General features: G+C 30.4%; 1 protein-coding gene across 3 annotated transcripts in view; it reads right to left on the reverse strand.

Moving 5' to 3' along the window:
- LOC113559929 (protein muscleblind) overlaps positions 1-22,939 on the reverse strand; it is a 165,503-nt gene that overhangs the window by 25,322 nt on the left and 117,242 nt on the right. For all 3 annotated transcript variants that reach the window (XM_026965714.1, XM_026965712.1, XM_026965713.1), the window contains exon 4: positions 814-987. In XM_026965714.1, the coding sequence (XP_026821515.1) occupies positions 814-987 (174 nt within the window). The remainder of the gene's footprint in view (positions 1-813; positions 988-22,939) is intronic.

The following is a 22,939-nucleotide window of genomic DNA, read 5'->3' on the forward strand; positions in this document are numbered from 1 at the left end:
CGATTATATCTAACCAAGGCACTTTGGTCAGTAGGATTATTGATCTAATGTCGTGGGTAATTATACAATTAGGAATTTATGTCTATTAGCTAAAATACAATGTGATAGCAAATAATACAAATTTGATTATTTTATTTGTTCCTAAAGTTACGTTTTACCTATACCGTGAAAACATACTCGTAGACCCTTACAATTATTAACGATACGATTTTGATTTCAAATCAACCACGATAAAAAATAATGAACGCAAATGGGTATATCAGTTGCCGCTCAGATATACCTACAGTATATGTAAATAGTATAGCCTAACCCGACGATTCAGTAAATATAACATCATAATTTTATTGACGGTTAAACGGGTTACCGGATATTCGAAAATAAAATTCGTAAAAGCACTTATAATAATATAGCTAAATTATCAATGTGTTCTGCATTGTAATTACGTAACGATTTATACCTGAATCGGCTAAGGATTATGTAGATTTTGATATAAACGTTAAACCGTCCATTTCAAAATGTTAATACTTTTAAAATGTAATTAAATAAATTGTAATTACTTCTGCAGGGTGCTCGTTTATCATCATACAGTCCGTATAATGTATATATATTATGTTTGTGTGTGCGTGCGCGCAAGCACAACGTGATGAGATGAACATTTTCTGATCTATCTAATAAAGTGAACGTCCCCCCCGCGGCCACATTATATTTTATATAGCATTATTATTACACCTGTATAAATTAATTCGTGTACTTTAACTGAAATTATATTTATGCGTTTTGGGCGTAAGCAATATACAAGTTTAATGAACTTACCACTGCTGTAGGAACTTGCCCCGGCACTATCTGTTGACTAGCAGCCATAGTCATTTGCTGCATTAATGCATTCTTTAGGGCCAAGTGGTTACGACCATTTATCAACAGCTGGTCCTTGAGATGCTGCGGTGGATGGAAATATTTGCACGGCGGTTTCTCTCGGTTACACCTGCCCTGTAATTCATTAACATAAATAAATTAAGTATTGAACATTCGCTTATTGTGTTAAACAGAGGTAAACATAAAACATTTAACAGTGTGCATAATTTCCGTTTCATCAAAGAAGGTCGGTAACATAATTTACACGTGTTTAGCAACATTACATGCAGTCGTGCATGTGATATTGTATTCGTTCCGAAATAAGACGCACAGTCATGTCCCCTGCCTCGCTCTACACAAGAGAGACGGATATTATTATAAGTAGTTGTTAGAACATTGGCATACTTTCTAGAACTTTTTTTTTCTTTTGAAGTATAGTAGGAATAAAAATGTCACGTGATTAATTAGATCATAATATTATAGATCAACGATATTGTACTATCGAGTGAAATACGTTCTATTCACGCAAACATTATTAAAACGCGGTCTTTTATTATTTTTCCACTTAACATTTTAGTAAGTTCCATTTTAAAAGATTGTAATCACTTTGGTCGTTAACGCGTAACTAATTGTATAGAAACAACGTCTCATAATAATTTCTAACTACAGTGTATACTATGAACAATAGCAAAACTGATTTTTATATTATAAAATATATGTCCGAACGCAATTCGTATACCGAACGGTGATTAACTGCGGATGCAACTTGACATGTTTATGGTTTTTTTTTTCCCAGGCGCAATTCGGATTCAGCCTTTACCTAAATAAATTTCGATCTACGACACTAAACCGTGCCAATGACGAGAGCGTAACAATCGGATTAACGTGGCTCGTGGGTATTACAATTTGAAGTTAGTGTTTCATTTTTTTCCAGATCGACAAAACTTTATCATTACAAGCCTAGAACAACACTGTCGCATATTAATATATTAATATTATATCGAAAATTCGATTCATACGTTCATATTATGTTTGCGATACCGAACGGTTTTTTAATAGCCAAACTAACCTACATTTGGTCTTTCGTACCAACAATAAACTTGTAATGATATCATTAAAAAAAAAAAAAAAAAATTAATTGGCGACCATTCTACCAAATTGACGATGACTATGTGTGGGATTAATAATACCTTAAAATATATATTAATAAAGTAAATAGTAAATAGCTTTAAAAAAACACATAATGTTTGCCATTTCCTTTATAATATTGTCTTCTTTCAAATTTTTAATAAGTGTTTAGTTAATTTTAGCACGTCTATATATTCAGTAATAACTACATAATGGTCGACCTGAGTCAAAGTGTTTTTAACGAATTTCTATAGAATTTTGTTAGCACGCAACAACAAACAACGGCAGTGACACGGGACCACCTGTAAAACATTTTGAGTTTTTATTTCATATACGTAATAATTCTTCTCTTTTTTTTTTTCAATTTCTTTGAAATTCGCTAAATAAAACCTCATAAAAACATAGGTGAAACTTATTTTTATATTAAAATATCGCGAGTGCAGGCGTGAATATTGTCATAGTAATATAATACATGACGTCCTAATTCTTTTTTTATGCGCTCCTATAACTAATAATAATATGTTATAATGTTAATTGTTTGCAACGTTGTTTCATGTTATGGCGTAATGCGTAACGCTTGTTATGTCTTATTAGATCAAAAACACGGTTGATTGGTCAAATGGCACAGCAAAGGCTCACCGGATTATAGGGCTTATGCGTATGAAAATTGATGTACACATACTCGCCTTGCATATAATATATTATACTCGTATAGAGTAGTTAATCAATCTAAAATAAATATATAGAGAAACCTCTAATTTACAATTTATATGTACGTATATAATATAGTTTTTCATATTCTGCAACATAATATCAAAACGTTCAAAACATTTCAATTTGATTTGTAGTTATATTTAAATTAGTATTTTAATTCCAAATATATTTTATCTTTGATTAAATACAACCGCAATGTGCCTTCATATAATCTATAATATATTTTAATAAATACCTAAAAGTCTATTTCTTTATTTCAAACCGAAATTATCCAAGTTTAAAATATTCGGTTTGGTTCAAAAACTAACTAAAATTGCTATTATTTGAATTGAAGCAAACTATAATAGTTTAATTAAAAATTTCACGCTTAATTTGATCGCTAAATAAAAATTAAATGTTATTATTAGGTATTAGAATGAATGCAATGTTGTTTTGTTATATTATACTTGTTGGCACATATTATAATATTGCATTTATCATTTCTTTTAATATTTTTTTAAAGAGGTTCGGTTCGGGTTGGATATAATTATTCCAAGATTCCGGTCGGCGTAAAAAAATCAGGGTTTCTAGCTGATAGATACCTATATTTGTACAAACAATTCGTCATATTTTAATATACTATGTTAAATATAAATGGCAATCGTCATCCATCGGCATTTAATATACAGTGCACAATTTACGCATATATAATATTATATTGTGTCTAAAACGTTTCTCTAGAAAATTTGATAACGTTGCATTTGTAGATGTGTATCGATCGCGCGGTCAACGGACAGGGAGATACGCGACCAATGACGCACTGGACTATGTAGTATAAATAATTTATTATACTTTATACCTAAACATATTATAATGAAATAATATTAGTTTTTTATCGTCGTCCGTTTTCTTTTTTAAGTTATATGTTGTGGTCGTATAATATTGTGTGATTTCTCAATAAAATGTTCTCTTCTTAATTTTAATAGATTTCTTCGGAGGATACCAAACACTTATCCAGGCAATTCATAAGTTTAACAAGTCGTGTGCTGCACGATTGAAAACCAAACGCACATTATCACTCATCAATAGGGTCGTTAATGTTTAGATTTTTCCTGTAGTTTTATGAAAAAAAAATCTGTGACAAGAGCGAACGGACATAAAAGAAAATATATTACATGAACCGTTTTTATTATTATTATTATTATTTTTTTGTTGGTATAATAGCTGCTGATATCTGCTTTTTCAAGTGCAATGATTTATTACTGCTTTCTGTATTATAAAGATGCGCGCCCAAGTCCTGTGCGAAACTATTTTTTAAGAATTTCTCGAGATGCATATAAATAATATTTTACTATTTGTATTTATGTTTTATACACCATACATGAAACGTATGTTAGTTCACTCGTTAAAATGGGACAAGTAATACTGTAAGGCGGCTTATAATAATACTGTTCAATTCAGTTATATTCATAGCAATGTTGATATACCTAAAATATATGAATGTCATATTATCATGAATTATGATTATTTCCAAATCTGAAATTTAGATTTTATTATCGTAACAATATTATTATACGATTATAATAACTGTATTTAAATCTTAAGAATTTATCAAACACGGTGTACACATAGCTTGCACATAACATTTCTCAATTATTTAAACATTTTCCATAGTAAGTTATGAATATGATTTGTGTTTTCTAAAAAAAAAAGCTTACTGTATATTCGATAGTCGCTATACCTATCGGCGTATTAATTTTCTATTAATGGATGTATTGAATATTTTAGTATAATATTATGTTGAGCAATGTGTGCGCGGAATAATAAGAGTGATCTGACGTGGCATTACGTGAGCTTTATTCAGCTTCGAAAACGAATAGTGGCGTGAAATATGTAATTTGGCAGTTGGCAGAAGTTCGATTTATATCATTTATGCGTAGTATAATATGTAAATGTATTTAGCCAGAAATATCTATGTACACTTATTTATTGCTGAGCAATATATTCCATCAAAAAACTTACCCGCCATAAAAATATCACATTGTTTTAGATAATTTTTCATTACTTAGCTATTAAAATAGGAACTTCTTAAGACATACTCAACGAAATAAACATGTAAAACACGTAATTTGACGAAGTTTCCGTGAAACAATTGAGTAATAATAAATTGGTAATCACGTAGTTGGTTAAAAAATATGTCTACCTGGTTGCCTGGGATTAGACGAATTTACCGATGCAATTTTATAGAATTAAAATAATCAAGGTAAGTTTACTTTTATAAAAATAATATGCGGGTACAACCGCAATATAAAACTACATGTACGTATGGTTGCACGGACGCCCATGATTTTCAACGGCAAGTTACAACTGTAAAAAATATCCAGCATGAGATTTTATAAATTTTAAATCATTATTACTGTCGGCTTGCACAATAACACAAGTGACCTGCAATTTGCATCTATTTATTCTAAAACAACCCGTACGGAATTATGCAGTCATCTATTATTATTTAGTTACCTGCAGATGATATCGCGTCAGGTATAAATATTTTATAAGCAATTCTTTAATGGATTTATGGCGTTTATATATGTTTACGTCATGGAAGATTAAAGTAATAATAATATTATGCTGAATTTATTTTATATTTGTTTTTCCACTTTTAATATATTCAAATTCCGACTATACTTGAAATTTATTAAATTTTTATTTTTAAAAATGCAATATACATATTTAAACGCGTAGTAAAATATTTCGGGTTCGCCCTAGTCGAGTATTCGGGATAGTATTTGGTTCCTTATTAATATTATTCGATCCAAACAAATGAGAATAAATATGAAATACTAATAAACTGTTCCGTGGAATACATTAAGGTTATTATATGTGCGTTGTTTTGTTTTACAGGTCGTTTTCGTATATTATATACTATGTGACTTTCGAAACACTATGATCATCCAATATACAGTACTATTAGCTCGAAGTCATCTGAAGCGATCAAGGGCGTCGGATTTTCAATAAAAAAAAAATAGCCTATTACAAACAGGCGGCGTACATTTTTTTCTGTTAATATGAAATCTTTTTCTACTTTTTATTATTATTAATATTTTTTTTTTTAATACAAGTTCGTATTATACGCAACAACGATCAAGTAAGGTCCGCCGTTCATTTTCCAATCTATGGCTACCCACGAGATACGAAACATTATTTTTATATATGTACCTAATTCATCTATACCACGCTCAAAAAATGTTTTCCGAAAAAGCATACCAACTAAACCATAAATTATACTATTTAGAGTGTATCTCCAATAATTATTAGTACAACAAGAAGTCGGCGGTTGATGATAATAATATTATTGTACTGCGTGTGAACAAAAATAAGTCATTGCCTATATATTGTTTACGGCTGCAGCTGCGTAAAGAAAGAGAGGAAAAAAATTCATCGCGGTAATACTAAAGAAAATATTTGTATAAAATCGTTATACGAATGAATATAAAATATGTTTACTTTCTCTCTCCCTCCCGTCAGCCCCGCCGCGACGAACCGGAGCTTTTAATATATTTTTTTTTATTCAATTGTACACACTGCGTCTAATGGTTATTTAATTTTTTAAATTGCCAGCCACAAAGTCTCCTTCGGGTGTTCAATTTATATCTCGTTTGTTTCGTTTTCGCTGCCCTCGTGGTTATCGACCACCTCGGTGGTCCGCGACCGACGACCGCGAAACCGCCGCTGATGCTGTGCGATTCGAACCCCGCAGAAAATACGTCTTAATTAATCACCGGACGACTATTGCGTTATTACATATTATACGATAGGAGCGTGTGGCAAACGGAAATACCGAAACAGCCATTATTACATACTATATTATTATATCTTAGCCCAAATGACGATTACGATTGTACGTATACATAATATTATACATTATAACTGGGGCCAGTATTTCAACGCAGTGCATTATTCTTTGGGTGCTTTAGGATAATGCGTTTCAAGTAAATGATTGGTGAGATATAGATTTTTTTAACATTTTCGATTAATTTTATTATTTTTTTGTTAATTTATTAATAATATATTGTACTTAGCTATACAAACTCAGTGTAAATTTAAAAATACAAAATATTAAAATGTTTGTTTTTTAGAAAAGATTTATTGGTTTTTAGGTATTTTTCATTCATAGCCTCATAGGTACCTAATGTCAATATTGTTCTGCGTATAGGAATGCGCAAAACGTTTTTGTCAGTTTTCCAGTGAGGCAGCGGTTTTGGGATACAGTGTCTTTACCGGGACTAAAAAAACAACAACTAATAAATAATATTAATTATTCGTTTGCATGCAAGATATCAATCGCGATCGCGTTTATTTACAGCATACCGTTTATTCATTATCGATAGTCGAGTTAAGACGAAGTGCCAAATGTTTTAATCGTCGTTTTTCTATCGCTTGCGTTTCTATAAAATACATTTTGGTCATATTGATAGCATTTTTTTATTCACATAATTTTTATGACATTTGAATCCAGTTTTAATGTATGACGATACATTCGAGTAAAAAATCGAGTCGGTATCGCTAGGGTTTGCAGTCTTTCCGTGTTAGATACACGTGTCTATTCTTTTGTTTGTTTTGTTTACACGTCAATTTAGCTGCATAATGATACCGACGTTTTTCTATTTATTTCTTATTTTTTTAATTTTTTTCCCCGACGTATCGCATCGAAAATAGTACGGCGCCGGCGGTTAACCGAGACGATCGAATTCGTCGAATAGCAGCCGCCGTCACTGCAGCAGACTGCGGTTTTAGTGCGTTCGTTCTAGACGGAACATAATGGGACAAACACTAGTGACGTGATCGGTATTGTTTTTTTTTTTTTTTCAAGAAGCTCTTCTGTGGTTGAACACGGAATCATATAAACGGAAATCATTCGCTTAAAAAAAAAAACAACAATTTTCTCTATTAAATCGATTTAATATTATAAAGAGGTACTATACATATTTTCACTCGCGATGACCTTAGTGTTCAGTGACATTACTATAGGTACCTATGTAACTATTATTTAATCGAGAAAATTAAAGCATAATAGTATTCTATAGTATCTTATTAAAATATAATTTCTGCACTATATATATTAAATAATATACCTACCTACCTACGACGGACTAAATACTAATTTAAATAATGTCTTTTTATTTGAACAATTTTTAAAATCCTTTTAGTTCAGTTCACGCTACAACCCCATTAGGCATTAGCCACAGTAAACTTTTATTTTTTTTTTAAGGCGTGTGTTGCCATGCCCAAATGTAATATATATACGTAACTAGGTCACCTCCGACAACGATACAGAGATTTAAATAGAATGCATTTTATGAAATATTTCATTTTTGCGAAAAAAAAATAAAAAATCATATTTAAAGTAGATTAATGCTGTAGTTGAAAATTACGAAAGTTTAAAATATGAAAATATTTCATAATAATTTATACGTGAACTAATCGTGGTTATTTACTTTTAACGTATAGTCATTCTACTTTTATAAAAAATTATATTACATTTTGACATAATGCCATACGACTGTATTAGCAGTTATCTTCATTAATCATTGATAAGTATTAAGTATACGTATTCACACAACTTTCATTAGATATTGGGCTGAAAATTCACATTCATGTCGTAGTTATATCGTATGATAAAATATAGCACTTTTTTCGTTTCGCACGAATCTAAATAATGCGCAACACCAGAAAATTCAAAAATTATTTCATCGAAAAAAATTACTATTTTTAACAGCCAATGGGATATATTAAATATGTAAACCTTATCGAATTGTACTGCTGTGTTAGAAATTATAATTGATTGGTAATTATTGCGCTAGAATAAAAAATGGCTCAAAAAAAGGTCAAAAGTACAATAATAGTAATTTGCGTCCCAACGATTATTTTTTTAAAATCTAGTTGCCACCCATACTATTAATAATGTATAGAATGAACAGAATTATTATAAGTATTAATTATAATTTCTGTTTTATATTACTATGATTTCACAATAAGGACACACAATTAATAATCATAGCAAAATTGTCACAAGGAATATTATTATTTTGAAAAAATACATGTCATGTCAATAATTATTCTTGGTACTGAATGTATCAGAATAATTCATACATATTTAATTATTCTTATTGGTTATAAGAAATTTATTTTATTTTATTGAACAATTTTAAGTGCATTTTTTCCAAGAACTTAAATATAACTTTAATTTAAATAAAAATAATTATTATATTAAAATTATATTGACATAATATATAAGTTTTAAATGTATATGTAACTAATAATAATAGTGTACAATAATATTGCAATAATAATAATCAAAATAATTTTAATTTAATCGCCACAAAAATATGTTTTACTGCATGTCAAAATTTAAAATAAAAATTGATAACTGTTATCTCAAAAATATCGCCTACCTACTTCTAATTACGTTGGTTGTGTCCCTCTCAAAACCACATTATAATAATTTTTTACACTAAAATAACATCAGAAGAAGTAAAGTCTTCTCAAAAAGCATTTCAATTACTTTACATAGATTTGCAAATTCAATTTTTGATCTCAGTGGTGTACACATACGACTGCCTAAGATTGGATGTGTTATTATTTTTTTATTACGTTTAAAATATTATACTGTATATATTTGCGTACTAATTTTTCGCATCCGCCTGTATATACGTATGTGTTTATTCCACGGACCACTCCAACGTTTTATCATCTCCGTTTGCCACATACACATGTCACAGTCCACACTTCCACCCTTACCTAGCCACCACCTTTGTTTAAATTACAATTCCACACGTTATTTACTTATTCATACGTTTATACTGTTACATTTTTCTTAGTATATTCTAGTGGCGCGTACAACTGCTAGGTACACGGCGGGTACTCCAAAAACCATCACACCTCTTGTATTATATATTTATACCTAACCTACTCGTTATTAATTCTACCCACACAAAAATCTTCATATGCGCGTGTATATTTTACAATAATAATAAGTATTATATCTGCCTCGACATTCTCACTTCCGTTTTTTTTTCTATTTTCATTTTGTTTCGTCGCCTGTCATTCTCAATCGCACTGTAATATATTATATTATAATATCATAATATATTATTATGTTATATGTTCACGTCATTCCTCACGGATTTCTCGACACCCTACTCGGCCTCGAGCCCATACATGGCGTATATTATATTGTTTATACAATTCACGCCGCGAACTTGTATTATAATACGTGTGAAATAATGACCGGAGAGTATGCGATACGTATATTTATGCGATATAATAATATTATAATTTATAATATTGCGCCATCATCACAACGAATCACGTGTACATATAGCGAATAAATTAGTTGAGCGTGCCACGTGCAATCGTATAATAATAATTATTCGGATTGCGATTAAACTTTGAAGTATAATAAATTCAATTATAGAGATGCAGTCACATCTGCCGCCGCACGACTACCAAACTGCAACGTGGCGTCGGCACGACTGCAACAGTGGTGTGTGATATGTGGGGAAAGGGGTGGCAGGGACGGAAAAACGCAAATATATCGAGTGTGACAATAATATATAATGCACCTATATATAATTATATCGTACGCATAATATATATCATTATCGACCTTTTTTTGATGCGGTCACTGGACAACGTTCCCATTTCGGTGCATATATTACCGCTGCGAACATTGTTCTGCCGTCCTACAGTGGTGCAAAACATGTCAAATTTGAAAATTGTCAGCAGCAATATAATTTTTTACCGGACAACCGCCTTATGGCTTATCCTCACTACGCACCGGCTTCCACTCACCCCGATCATCGATCACAGTAAATACATGATTCCGATAAATGCGTTTTTTGTTAACATTGTATAAATTAATATAGACCTATAATGCATTGTGACATAAGCCACCGGTAAAATACATACCTGTCATAATTATACCTAACAATATCATATTATAATGGTAAATCTATAGATTAACAAAATTTTAATTTTATAATTGATAAACCACACTTTGGGCTATATCGTGCCGAGGAGTGTGTTGTTAATATATAACAGTTGGTTTTTTAACTTTACTGAGATTGTATATATTGTAATATAAATGGCAATTCACTCCCATTTTTCATTTAATAGGAGTTTATTTAAATTCTTCATTTCAGGATAAAATGTTCAAATTTTTGAAATTTATTTGATTACTTAAGGAGTGTCTTTTACACAGAGGTACAAACTTCTGTTTTTCAAATGAGTTTCTCCCATTTCTATTGTAAATTATTTAGTATACATATATTAGGTATATATATATATATATATATATATTATAGAATAAAAGAGGATGCGTATACTTATAGTGAATCTTCCTGTATATTATGGTCACTATACGTACTACAAACTCACTGCACACATGTTATTTAAAAGCCCAGCAACGACCAAATCTTCGCAATGGAAAATAATATTATATTGTTGACTGTTCTATTTTACTATGAGAAATTATCGTTTCTCTTGTTTTTCTGTAATAATTCGTATAAAATCCGAGTCGATATTTGGAGAGTGAGTGTTGGGCGAGACAAAACGGACCTCCAGGATGTAAGTAGTGTATACGAATAATATACGAAAATGCACTTTAGAAAGTCCCGTGGGTCGCATGCACTGCGGGCATTTCGCGTTAACAAAGTTTTTCGTTCCGTTTTTTTCCTTTTCCATTTACGAAACCAAATAAAGATATACAATTTATTAGACGTGATTGTTAAAAACGAGTACAAAAGGTCGTCGCATGCCTGTTGTTCTTGGGGAGTGGTCTCTCTTTAAAAAAGGCGACGGCGGCGGTGTAGTGGAAACGAATTGATGGCGCCAGTACGTTGGCAGACAGTATCGCTGTCTATAACCATGGCAACATTAGCAGTGTATATAGTTTAAAAGTTAGATTACTGATTAAATACAATTATTCAAAGGGTTAGCGCCTAGCAGGGTGTAGGGCGGGTCATCGTGTGCACTGTGAGAGGGTGCGGTGCAGGTGGATAATGTGGTGGAAGAGGGGGTGGACGTTCGTGTCGGGATTTACGATTTTTATCTATTCGAATCGGTCAGAAAAAAAACACACCCAAATAATAAACTTTTACGATAATTATGTGGCGTAGAAAGGAAACTATATAGAATACTAATTTCGCGATTGTCGGCCGGTAGAAAAAAATATAATGATAATTGCAGAGTAGGTATGTTTTAGGAGAACAACGATTAATCAATCGCAAAAAAAGTATAATCGAGAAAATTTATCTAAGGAAAAATAACTGGTAAGAAGCTAAAGAAAACTATACAGGACAAAGTCTATATATAATGTCTTATAAAATGTCCCTCCTCATCACTACTAGTTCAGGATTGATAGCTTCCGGGTTTGTGTAAAGGGTCGATTGGATTTTGTGATGTGCTTAGAAATTGATTATAGTTGCAGTGGTCACGATTTTATTATGGTAACAATATACTTACATTTTTATGTAATACACAATAAACTATATACATCGAAAATGCTGGCGTATAAAATTAACGAAAATGTCTATTATAGTATATACAGGGATGATTCACTATGCACGTTCACTCAATTTTTCATTTAATAATGAATTTATTTGAATTCTTTAGAAATTTAAAATAAAATTAAAGACAATATTTTAAAATTCTTGAAATTTATTTATACTATACAAAGGATAATGTTCTGTGAGACGATACAAACTTCGGAATTTTCAATGAAAAACAAATTTTTTAATGGAAGTACATTATTTAATGTACTTAATTTTTTGAAAATTTTGATGAACCTGATAATAATGTTTATCGAATAGTTTTTTTAGATATAAAAATATGTTTGTACAAAAGATATTATACAAAAATATGAAATAGATGTAATATTAGAATATTTGTATTTATTATACTTGAACTAGTTTTGCAAATTATAAAATATTGATAGATTATTGATTAATATTAGTTATTAAAATTTTTATAATCCGAAATCATAACAATTATAGTTCATTATTACGGTATACAAAAACAACAATCTTAAAAATTTACTCGTTTGAATTTTTAATGATTTTACGTTAAAATTTTTAGAAAAATTATTCACTTAATCATTTATAGTAGAAAAGGGAGAAAGAGGTTTAACACAGAAGCTTGTATCTCCACAGAACACTCCTTAAATACTAGAAAAAGTTTCAAAAATTTAAAATACGGGCTTTAAGTGTACTTACAGTTTTTAAAAATAAAATTTTGAATAGCTGCATTATTGATAAAAATAAAAGGATAAGAATGCTTAGCGAATCACCCTGTATAGACCATTTATATACATTCATTACAATTTATCGTTATCTATGCACACATATATTATATATATGTATACAAATTGTTTATCGATAAGGCTAATGACACGGTATATAGTTGTTATCACATATTTATCTATCGGTATTGGTTCATGGTTTTCACTAAAAATGTTCGTTTTTTAAGATATCGGTTATCGGTTTTATACACGATATAGAGTAATATTTACATTAGAATATCGAGTATTAGTAGAATAAAAAGTGCTATCGGTCCATTCTCTAGTTATATAGGTCGGCGCCACTATGTTTGTAAATGATAAAAGTATTCAGTAGTTCAACTATTAAAATGCACAAATATGTATATCGTTTACTTCCGGGATATACAGGCAACATTATATCACCGGGCTTATAATATCCGTATACAAAACTCCCTTTTACCGCCGACTATCTTATCAACCCAAAAACTCTTCTCTCTGTGTTACGAGTAAAATTCACCTATAAATGTAATATAATATTTAGAGACGATAAGTACATAAAATCCAAACACTGTTCCAACATTCACTAATTAAAATATTATGTACACACATAATATACATTTTATTATTATTACTAATTATTCAATTGACATTTTGAATTTTCTAATTATTCTGTACTGATATAATTATATTTTTCGAAATACTTTTAAAAACAATTTTAGAAATGATTTTCAAATTGGAATTTTAACTTGAATGAAAACATATTAATATATATATATAAATGTATTTGAATACCTAAACATATCTATGAAGTTTAGTCGATATTTATTATTTTTAATTCAGTGGGGGACATAATATGCATATGATTAAGCATTCAAGTGTACTAGGGTTTTTTAGTATTTTAAAAATAAAATCACAACATAATTAGTATTTCAAATACTTATTTTCTGAACGTATTTCACATACATTTGAAATATGTATATAAAAAAAATTACCTATTTTAATTTGGAAAAAATCTCAAGTAAGTATAGTTTTGTAAATAATATGACGTACGTAATAACATGTCTGATGTTAAATTGTCAGCACTGAATATTTTGTTCGTTAAATTCATCACGTCTGCTGTTTAAAACACTCAATATTGTGTTATTATATGGGTGCAGTATGTTGGTCCTTGGCCAGTTTTTTAAACGGCGCGTGTCACAAAAGCTCTATTCACACGTCGCTGAACTCGCCGGTACGGACACAGTTCAAACAGCAGTCAACTTGTGACAATTTTAATAGATTTCAATTCGGTTTACATTATACCCATTATATTATGTTTTGGATTTTAAATAACATTACATATTATGTGTATAATCAGATTGTAAATGATTTCTAACAGCGATTGCCTAAAAGTAAGTCAGCTAAAACGATATGCACACAAAAACTCGTTAACATCTAAGTACAAAATTATGCAGCTATACACGCTAAAACTGTACTGCTATACATTATAATAAATTACAATATTTACCGGAAAATAAGAGGCGTTTAAACCAAACAACCCAAAAACCGCTTCGTCGTTCTCACACAATATACTTTACACTTTTACAGAATGGGCACTGTTTTCCAGTTTTATTTCCCGATTCATAAAGTATCTCATCCTCATATTTTTCTTCAATTTTGATTTTATTCAAATTCCGATTTTTGAAAATTGTATCCATGCTTAAAACTATAATACTTACAGTATATAATACAGTAGGTTTGAAACATATATGGAGGCGAAGGCTATGATAAAACACCATTAATTATAAATGGTATAACTAATCTTAATATTTGAAAATAAGGTCTTGAAGAGTATACTCGACAATATTATGGACAGTCAGAATTTGAATAAATTCAGTAAATATTATATATACATGGATAAATGGTGTGGTAGTGGGTGGTGTGCTTGGTGAATCATCCTGTATAATTGTAACATCGAATTAAAAAAAATGGTATTAAATATATATATATATATGTTGGATCCTGATGGTTCTAAATTTAAACTTGCGACCTCAGCTGTAATATGCTATGCAAACGTGGAGTCACGGTATGCCGTATTTAATCACTGTTCTTGTTCACCATATACATTATACACAAACACATACACATACATATATATATATATTATATCATTTCATTACTATGACAAGTCTTAAAATATAAATATTATTATATGTCATACCACTCATAACATACATTTTTATACAGCGTCGAGCGTGTCTAAAAAGTTTGAAAATCTTAAACATTGTGCGTTTACTAATATGGCGTACCCGCGTGACAAAGTGTATCGATTTAAACTTAAATGAAAAACTTTCTTTGTGCTTAAAGAACAAATCAAACGGTTATTATTTTCATAATAATATAATACCTACGTGTTATTATTATAATAACAGTACTTATAGGTACCTGTACCGACTACCCAACACGATGACAGTTATCGGTTATCGTTGTTTTTACGATCGTCGGGTTAGGGTTTATTTACTAACTTTCCAGACATGCATCTCGTTCAACGTTTTCGTCGCTCAAAATCTGATTCGATTATTATTACTATTAATGTTCTACTATACATATTATATCACACGAGTACGAATAATCCATTTCCTGTATTCTGTCGATTTTACAGTCTCATCTCATCATTTGTATAAACCACAAGATAAAATCCGGTGTGTATGGTAAGTGTAGATACGACTTGTAATGTATTTTTTTTTTTTTTTTAAACACGATATCGATTTTTATTCACACGGATTTCCGCGATAGAATTATCAATTTTATTAGTGCGCCTAAAAACCTATTCGTGCACGGTAAACATATTATACCCTTCGTTTTGTTGCGCGAAACCCTATGCCCCGACATTTATATCATAGCTAGAATCGATATTATGACACGAATTAATTATATTTATAATACAAGCAAAACGTTTTTAATAATTATTTGTTATTTTTTCCCGGTATCTCGATGATACAATTATTACAATATTATGTACACACATTACTTTTTCGACGTTTATCGACGTATTTCACTTTTATACGTATTCCCTCAAACCTATAAATATAGTTACCTATAACAAGTATAGCAACAAAGCTACACGCATAGAAGGACTTTTTGTATACAATATTGTTACGGCGTGTGTGGATGCGACACGATATTACGTTCGTTGTCATTACCACTGCGAGAATATTGAGAAGGCTATTAGTATGTTTATTATTATTATTGTCATCTATTTGCGCACGTTGACGATCGCGTTGGTGTATGATATGGAAATGAGGTAGCTCGTGATTTGCATCAAAATATATACGTATATGTACCACCTACCTACGCATATTAATAGTAATAATAATATTATGTTTATGTGATTTTCACCGAATTCGAACGAGATCAAAAAGATATACTACGAGTATATGTTTAATAAATTTGTACCGAAACCTAAAAAGTCATATTGCCACAATTTGAATCATTTCGGTTCATAATAACTCTCCCCTTCTACCCTTCCGCACGTACAACTGTATATAATAATAATTGTGGGAATATCTCGGAAAATTCGGTGCAACTACAAACCCCACATTTGTATTCGGGGTGCGTGTCCAACCGTGTACGCCGTTATATGCTCGTGCGTGGTTTATAAATTGGCACGTCAAAATATTGTCAAACATATACCTACGAAAGGTTATTAAAGTACTTTAATATTTATAGTTAATTTAGTATTTTTTATCTACACGCTACTCCATTATAATGTGTAACTGAAAAGTACCTATAGTTGTATAGGTGATTTGGTAGGCAAGTCAAAGTATTGATTGTCGTTTAGAAATTTTTGAAATATTTGTACAGCTTAAATATTTCGTCTATTCGTTTAACTAATTAAATAAACTAATAAACGGAAAAAGCGTTATCGAAATTTTTTTACGAGTATGAAGATCTAAGGGAAGTCTATATTTTTAGTTTTCGCAGCATTACGTCCTGCGTATTCCATTAAAAAAGAAAAAAGTTGAGACACACTAAATTTTCTGAAACATGACCAAGTACTAGGCCTCTACTTCCCTGCAGCTCTTCACCACTAGAAACTAGATTATATACTTATAATGCGTTTACCATCGATTACCGTTTTCTGCGGTGGTCACTTATCGCTACTTTAAAATACCGGACTATAGCTAGTCTACCACGTCTAGCAAACGCTGACTGACTACTATAATACAGTGACGGTCCTCTGCACCGAGTGCACTGTAATACTTGCAGTGTATATATAAATATATAATTCCAGACGATATTATCATTATTATTGTACACGTGACAAAAACAACATTTCAAGTATCGCGTTGTAATGCAACCGATGATAATTTAAATGGTGTGTACACACTGATTGTGCACGCGATGGCTTCCACGTTTTATCATATTGTATGGATATCGAAACGCGTTATCTGCAGGTACGGTGTACCTATTATATGGCTATACATATATTATGCTTAAATCGGCACGTACAGTTCTATACCTATAATACTCGTATTCGAGTTAAACAAAAATATATACCCAACAACGTGAATGTCGATGTTGCTTTACAAAAAATGAATAGTAATTAATAAGGGTTTAAAAAAAAAAAATAGTAGAAGCGCTCCGTTTCGCTGATTTCATCTCTCACCCGAAAAAATACCAGTTCGAGCTCCGACTTTGACTGCTAACTTTATGTATTGAATTCGGCACGGCGCAATGATATTAAGGAGGACGATAAACTATAACGGTGTGCTGCACGGCGAAGCAAAATCAACGATAGCCTATATTTCTGAGAATATTTAATTACACACCTATATTGTTAATAGCAATACGGTAAATTGCGCCAACTTTTGCCGAAAACAAATCACATGATATAAATTCTATGATAATATTAATGTTATTTTACGTAATATTACTAGGAAAATGTTATTAACTTTTAAGTCGATACCGCCGTATCGTAGAACGGCATAAATAGGTCCATAGTATAAAAAGTTTAAAATTAATCTAAAATCTCCGTAGAAAATTATTAAATTGTTTATATTAAATAATATACGGAATGGCAAAAAGTTCTAAGTTTCTGCGAAGAATATTATTATTGTTTGAATTACATCAAAATAAATAAAATTGTTATTTTTCATTTGAATATTCAGTTTTGATATTTTTAGGTTGTTGTAAAACAACTCGTGAGAAACATTGTATTACATTTCCAAGCCTTAGATATTATGTTCGCATAAATTTGATAGCAAAAATAGTTTTTTATTACAGCAAACAAAATCGATTTCAACAGACTGGTAATGTTTAAGTATTGCATCATTTTCCGTAATTTATCATAAGTTTTTTTCGACTATTCTGAACATTTCAGAGGAGTTTTTACTTATGAGTGTAGACTTTACCCAAAGGTTTATTTCAATTTTCCATCAAAAACCACCTTCAAAGTTGAAGATATTAAAGCAAAAGTAATATTATGTATACATATCTTTATAAAACCAATTCAATCATCAACGTTTTGTTCAGATTCTAATATGTATTTTCAAATCACCAACCGCCAATCGAATGTAAATGCTTAATTATATATCGTATAGCGGCGCCGCCGGACTGTGTATCTACAGCAACAGGTATGAGTAATAATAATTTGGACCCCGAGGACTAATCATACCCGATTCCGCATCAAACACCAATAAATTATACGAGGACGACGCGTATACAAACTAAATAAAATTTATACAGCTACCTGCCTACTGTTTTAAAATTATAATTATACGTGATTGAATTGGATGTATAATTTTATTTTTAAGATACAATATAAGATTAAGTTCGTATACACTGTAATTTTATCGAGTATTTGATGATACCAACTACACCTTCTCCCGTCCACAATCGATCGGTTGGAAATAATGTACAGATATTATACTATGAATCGATAGCAATATCCTCAGCAGTTTTGTTTTTAGTGCTAGGAATAATGCAGAAGATAATAATACTAACTATTAAAGAAATTCGTCTATATTTGTCTGTAATTATTTTCACCGTGCTGGTTCATACGTAACGTCCACCGCGATTTCAGTAGTGTTTCAACAATACTATAAATTCGAAGAAAACTATTTCATCATATTTTATTACGTACCTACTATGTATATTTACAACAGTATTGTCGTATAATGCAATTATTATTGATTTCCATAACATAATAATTATATACATCTACCGTTTATGAAATTATTTAATTTGACTAGTAATTATTTTCGAACGCACAAACGGAATAGTATAACACGCGTACACAATTAACTTTGGAAAAAAACACGGAAAAAATCGTTCAACTCGTCACAATATGTCCTCGCTGCAGGCTGCAGAACAAGAGAATTACTGTGCGCGTCGTGATTATGTGGCAGCAGTTGGATCAAAATATTGTGTTTCATATAGTAGACGAAGGTAAACACGACGGTTTCTAAATTCGACTTGCCTTCAAGACCTACGAATTTTTGTAATATGCGTTGTAAGTGATGATGGATTCGCTGAGCTGAGATTTTCGAGAGAGAAAAAAAATGGGATTTATTTTGATGAACGTAAAGTTGACAATGGTGATTGATGATTTTAACATTATGAACAGAAAAAAAACGAGTAACCTAACATTTGTTATTAATTTGTATAATATTGCCGCTAACTCGGCTATAATAGTTTTCTACGCAAGTACCTATATGTATATTATAATATACTGCAGGGTTTCGTCGATGAGATACCGCCTATACACAAAATTACGCGCTATCGTGTAATAAGTTTATAACTTTCATCTGCAGGTCTTCATAAACATATTATAGCTAGTTGTTCAAAGCGTCTGGTTAGTGAAATAACTGCAAGACACTGTGTATTCGAATAGACTGTTATTGTATGCGCATTAGAAGTATATGTATATATTTATTTTGATTTCATCATAAGACAAATTATTACACGTTTTAAATTCACGAAATAAAATGTATGTGATAAACTGATAACAAATTGTATAAAATAATATTTATAAAAAAAAATAGTTCACTATTATGAGGATCTTTATTCACGAATATCTGTGCGGTAAAACAATTATTATTTGTTTTTTGTTTTTTGCAGTTTTACAATGTTATTCACACGATCGGGTATTGATTTGTGACTTAGTCTTTGAAAAAACTTGAATAATATGCAAAATTTGTACAAATTGTAATTATTATTTATTATAACATTGAAACTTCTATGAGGCGTCGATTAATATTGAAAAGTGACGAAGAAAATAGTTTTTTAAATCACTCAAGACTTATAGTACATTTCAAATAAACCAGGTGAAATATCAGACAGGTAAATATGTTAACTACATATCATGTACGTATATCCGTTGTGTTTATACTTTATAATTTAAACTAATCTGCTTATTTGTTTAAAATTTAGGTTCAGCACTACAGTGGAATATTCAGCATTGATTTTCACGGAAGACTGATATTTTATAAATAAAATTTTAGAAGCACCGGGTAACACGAGAAGAAAAACTACTTGCATCCCATATACCTTTTCGTGAATTAGTTGAGTCTGACCTTTACGTTAATTTGCGTTAATTTTAAAAGGGCTTAGAACAGTTGCATCAGGAATATTTAAAACCATTCTTTTTAGCATAATTATACGACTTTGTTCGGTGTTAAAAACAATTAAAATAAAATAATTACATACATTCAATAATACATCATTTAGAACAAATAATAAGATATCACAAATATTTATATATAATATATACATTTATTTTTTTAAATCGATATTACTTATTACATTAGACATTGTAGTACCGTAATATTATGAAAAAATTAGTTTGATTTTGTTTAGTTTAATGTCACAAACACACAAAGAAATCGTGTAATTATTGACCTTTATTAAAATGATTCGATTGTTTCGTTTATTTGATTATAAATTTATGTATATCTATTCCTTAACAATGCCATTGAATCAATAAATTAATAACTGGTAACTTGTATTCAAAATCCGAAGACACAAATGACGTAGGTATTAGAAAATTTAATGAATATAATTTGGAAATTTTACAACTGAAGTACCTATTTCTTTCTTTTGAGGACACTTCCTCCGAATACAATAAAATTCCATTCATAGTAAAAGTATATCTACGGGTATAGAATAAAACATCTAAATCCTAATAATTTTTGGCGACCCTATTAAATGGCAGTTTTTCGTTAGGTCTATTTTTGTGGGAAATACCTATAGTTTCTTATGAATAAATTATTGCATACTAATATAAATAACCCCACTTCCCCTTTTTTTTAGTAGACAATAATAATATTATTATTATGTGCAATCATAAACAAATTCGCAAAACTGGACGCTAACCCGTGTTAAAATTTTTGTATAGGTTACAATTACGTTTAGTCCAAATTAATTGTTTATATAAATATATATATAATAGTAAAGAAAGCTTTAATTATATTTATTTAAATGAACAAATTACACACAATATATTATGTTCTAACCGGGAACCGATTCTGACGTTTCGGGACCAAACCTATAGGAACTATACAGGAAATAAAAAACACGAAAACCGTATATATATAATATTATATTGTATTTTCACCACACCACCTGACGTCGTGGTTGTGGTCGTCGCCACCACCACAGCGTTTGCATTTTGCACGGATATTAATAATATAAATAGAAATATCATTGAATATAGTTACGTATATCGTATATATAATATAATATTATACTGAATGGTAATATTATTAATAATAGTAATAATAATCGCGTGAGCATGACAAGTTTAAGCCACCGTCGCAGCGATGACAGTCACGCACAGCTGCAAACCAATCAAACGCGTCAATATTTTATAATAATATAATATTATATTATTATGACGGCGACGACGCGGCGCGACGGTTTTGTCCGTCAACGTAAACCTATTATACCCACAACGATCGACACTTACAAATACGACACCGTACGATATACTATTTTAATGGCAATACTATATAGGGCTACATGACGTCGTTATTACGTTAATTCGGGAGAGTATTCGGACGATATTATCACAGAATAGATATGATATCACATCATAACATAAATTATAACTGCAGATGAACCGGTGGTCTCTATCAGAAAGTATTAAATAAGACATAGTCGTATACTCTCGCTGAGCTGTGCATGCGGCCTTTTCGAGATGAGGTAAACAGCTTAATAGTAACTAAAATGATTCAACTATTTTAAACTACTTATACTACTAAACTACTATCTGAAGTTATATAATTTATTAATCTTGCGTGGATCCCTGAACACTATATCATCGTATAGCATCAATAAGCAATTATAATTTTGTGTAGGTTCATCCAAGTTAATATAACATATTGTAGTTTAAACGTACACTTGCATTTTAGACACATCAATGGCTTTACATAGTTAGAAATTTCGTGTTTATGAACTGAAAGGTAACAATAGAAAAAAAATGAACAATTAAATTTATTAATAGAGCGTGTTCAAAAAAAAAAAAAAATGTGATACTTTCAAAATATTCCAGAAACGTTGTTCTCGTTAATAAACACAAATTTTGTGTGAATTCAATGTACAACTGTGTGTAAATAGAGGTATGAATTATCGTGATTAATTAAAATATCATAACGTCATATATTGTTTTTACTGATGTTGGCTTTGTCTCTCCACTGTTATCTTAGAAAATATACACATTTTTCATTGGTTCTTTCAGGCTACACCGCTACGGTATGTTTTAACTGCAGTTTTTGTCTGCATTTTTTTACCTTAATTGTCCGCCTAGACAAATGCGATAAATTGACGTTTTAATAAGATTATAAATTTGAATTAATTTTCCAAAAAAAAATAATAAAATGTATAATAAACCTATGATTTCAAAAATGAAACACGAATGTAGTTCAAAATGACAATTCAATTGATTGGAACAATCAAATAACTGTTTAAACA

The sequence above is a fragment of the Rhopalosiphum maidis genome, chromosome 3, assembly GCF_003676215.2.
Source record: "Rhopalosiphum maidis isolate BTI-1 chromosome 3, ASM367621v3, whole genome shotgun sequence".
In the NCBI taxonomy this organism is placed as follows: Eukaryota; Metazoa; Arthropoda; class Insecta; order Hemiptera; family Aphididae; genus Rhopalosiphum; species Rhopalosiphum maidis.